At 30.7% G+C, this 3,072-nt stretch overlaps 1 protein-coding gene across 1 annotated transcript in view; it reads left to right on the top strand.

Annotated features, from left to right (window-relative positions):
- LOC106776736 (ankyrin repeat-containing protein NPR4-like) overlaps positions 1-3,072 on the top strand; it is a 10,609-nt gene that overhangs the window by 1,665 nt on the left and 5,872 nt on the right. The window contains exon 3 of the mRNA XM_014664207.2: positions 116-253. Within this exon, the coding sequence (XP_014519693.2) occupies positions 116-253 (138 nt within the window). The remainder of the gene's footprint in view (positions 1-115; positions 254-3,072) is intronic.

Here is a 3,072-nt window from a genome sequence, read left to right as displayed (position 1 = left end):
ATATATATATATATATATATATATATATTTATTGGAATATCATAGTTTGCAGTTAACAGCATGTTTAAGAAAAATGAAGTTAATTCTGAAATGGTTGCATGGTTTGAACTCTCAGATGTGGCTTTGACATTGCTTAAGTCTTACGAGGAACTGCCCATTGAATCCTTACGCGTTTTGCTCGATTTGGCTCGAATGACTTTTGGACCTTTTACGAATAGCCCTTGGAAGACAACAATTTTTAATTTTAGAAGTGGTAAGATTTCTCTCTTTTTCCCGTAATGCTTGCACTAATTAGCCACTGAATTATGTTGTTTTTTTTGGAAGAAAGCATTCAATTCATAGAATTTTTACTTTTCATAATCTCTTTAATAACTTATGAAACATTATTTATCAATAAAATAAATGGGTGCATTTAAAAATGAAAAATTATAATTGAAATAGTATTTCAACCATGAGATCAATTTTATACACTCCAATACTGAATCTAACTTATTACAACATCATCTATTTCATAATTACAATAAAATATTCCTTAAATCAAGAATTAAGAAAAAAAACCTAATTACAATTAACTTATTCATAGTGTAATTTCTATTGTTCTCTTTCCCAAAAGTTCTGGATTAAAAAAATCAATACCGATTAAATAAAAAAAAAAGTGAACAATTTCACTCGGAGTGCATCCAATAGACTTCAATAACATTTTAGTATGTCATTAATAAAAAAAAGTTTTTTAACGCGCTATATACGTCTTGGTTTTACATAAACCGAAGCGTGTCAAAGCGCGACAACAATTTTGTAGTTTAAGCAAAACTATATGTCTCGGTTGTCTAGGTATTGATGTCTAATGTGTGTTATTGCCTCGTTTCTTTGAACAACCGAGGCAAAAAACCCTACTACCCTCCTACAAATAAGACTTTTCACCTGCCAGACTTTTTGAAATAGGGTTATTGCCTTCGGTTCTCTAATCAACCGAGGCAGAAAACCCTGCTACCCTCCTACAAATAGGACGTTTCACCTACCAGACTTTTTGAAATAGGGCTATTGCCTTCGGTTCTCTGACCAATCGAGACAGAAAACCCTGCTACCCTTCTGCACATAGGTCTTTTGACCTAACAACCTTTTTGATATAAGGCTACTGCGTCTTGATTATTGAAAATATATGCTTCTAGATTATTCTAGAATGTTTTGGGTTGTTAAATATATGCAGGTTTGTTTTTGCAGTTAAAAATGTTGCAGAAACAAATCTATTCTTAAAAAAAAAAATGGGAATATGCCTCAGTTGTTCCATGACCGAGGCAGAAAGTCATCTATGACATCGGTTCAGGTCACAACTGAGACAGAAAAGTTGGCAAAAAAGCAAAAAATAAAATAAAATAAAATAAAAAATACTCTACTACCATGGTTCAGGTTCCGACCAAGGCAGTAGGGGCTCACATACTGCCTCGGTTTAGTAGGAACCGAGGCGAAAAGTCTGTCCAAAAATAATAAAAAAAAAGAAAAACTCTACTACTTCAGTTGCCTATGAACCAAGGAAAAATCCTACTATTTTTTCTCTCAGTTCACAATCGAGGTAAAAAGCCTATCTCTTTTTGCCTCGCCTGTATATACCTCGGTTGTCGAATCGTTGCCTACAGATGAAAATAACCGTTGTCGTTTCCCTTGACTTCACTAGTATATAGAGAAAAATTTTGATAAAAGATATTTAAATCTTGGAACATATTTTACAAATTCGAGTCCAAGAGATATTTGAATATTATTCCAGACCAAAAATTAAGTCAAAATATGTTTCTGGAATCACTTATAATATAATTCAAATATGAAAAAAGTGATTATCAATTTTTCAAGTTAACTGCTCTTTTCAGCATAAAAATACATATTTTAAGTGCAATATTGTAACCGTTATATTTCTAACCCACTTATGAAAATATGTATGTAATACATAAGCTAAAATACTTGTAAAGGAGAAAGTAAAATAAAATTATAGTAGAGAAAACGTGTTTATTGAGAGAAAATATTATCATAATTGTTCATATTAAAATAGCTTATTTACCGGAATAATATTTTGCATTATTATAGTATCAGAGTAAGAATTTCTAACATTATTATATAGTAATAGAATAGGAATAATTTTGCATTATTATAGCAATAAAACAGCATAATTATTGAGATACCATAACATAATTATATATTCTCTCACGTTTATATTTATAACATTTCCATTCAATTATACACAAGGTAGAATTCTTTTTATTTGTCCTTTTAACATGGTATTAGAATAGGAACGATCCTTTACTAAGTTTTTTTTTTTTTCTATCCTTGTTTTCATAGCTAACAATGCAAATGAACCAAATTCCAATAATTTTTATTCTTTTTATCATTTCGACCATCTTGGAATGATACTTGTTTACAAATCCTTAGATGGAGTCAACTATTCAAATTGGCGTAAAGTTATGGTAATCACTTTGAATGCAAAATCCAAGGTAATCACTTTGAATGCAAAATTCAAATTGAGTTCTGTTGATGGAACTCTCAAGGCACCTTTTGTTGTCCATAATGCTTTGGTTGTTGTGTATTAGCTTTGGCTAATGTTTAACATTGGCTTGTACTTGTGAGTTGACTTGGTTATGATAATTGTTGAAAGGTTAGGAATATTGCATCGTAAACCGACATTGTTGTATTGTAAGAATATAACAACCTTACACATTGCAGCTAATCCGATATTTCATGAAAGAGCTAGACATATAGATAGACCTGTCAAATAGGTCCTTATAATAGGCTCTGGCCCTAGCCCATGTGGGTTGGGGCCAAAAAAACCCTAGGATCAAAAAAGCCCTTTATTAAAAAAGCTCACAGGGCTAAAAAGCCCTGTGGGTTAGGGCCAGCCCATGGACTTTCTCTTTTACAAAAAAAAAAATTAAATATCCAACAATAAATTGCATTTTTGTAGAGAAAATGAACATTTATGTTAAGTGTTATAACTTGGAAAATACATGTAAGCATCTTTCTTTTACTTTAATAAATATTTTTACATAATTATTAATTAGAAAATAATAAATAGGATTTCATATTTTT

Source organism: Vigna radiata, chromosome 11 (genome assembly GCF_000741045.1).
Source record: "Vigna radiata var. radiata cultivar VC1973A chromosome 11, Vradiata_ver6, whole genome shotgun sequence".
Taxonomy (NCBI): Eukaryota; Viridiplantae; Streptophyta; class Magnoliopsida; order Fabales; family Fabaceae; genus Vigna; species Vigna radiata.
Note: the sequence above shows the minus strand (reverse complement) of the source record. Positions and strands in the feature narration are given on the sequence as shown.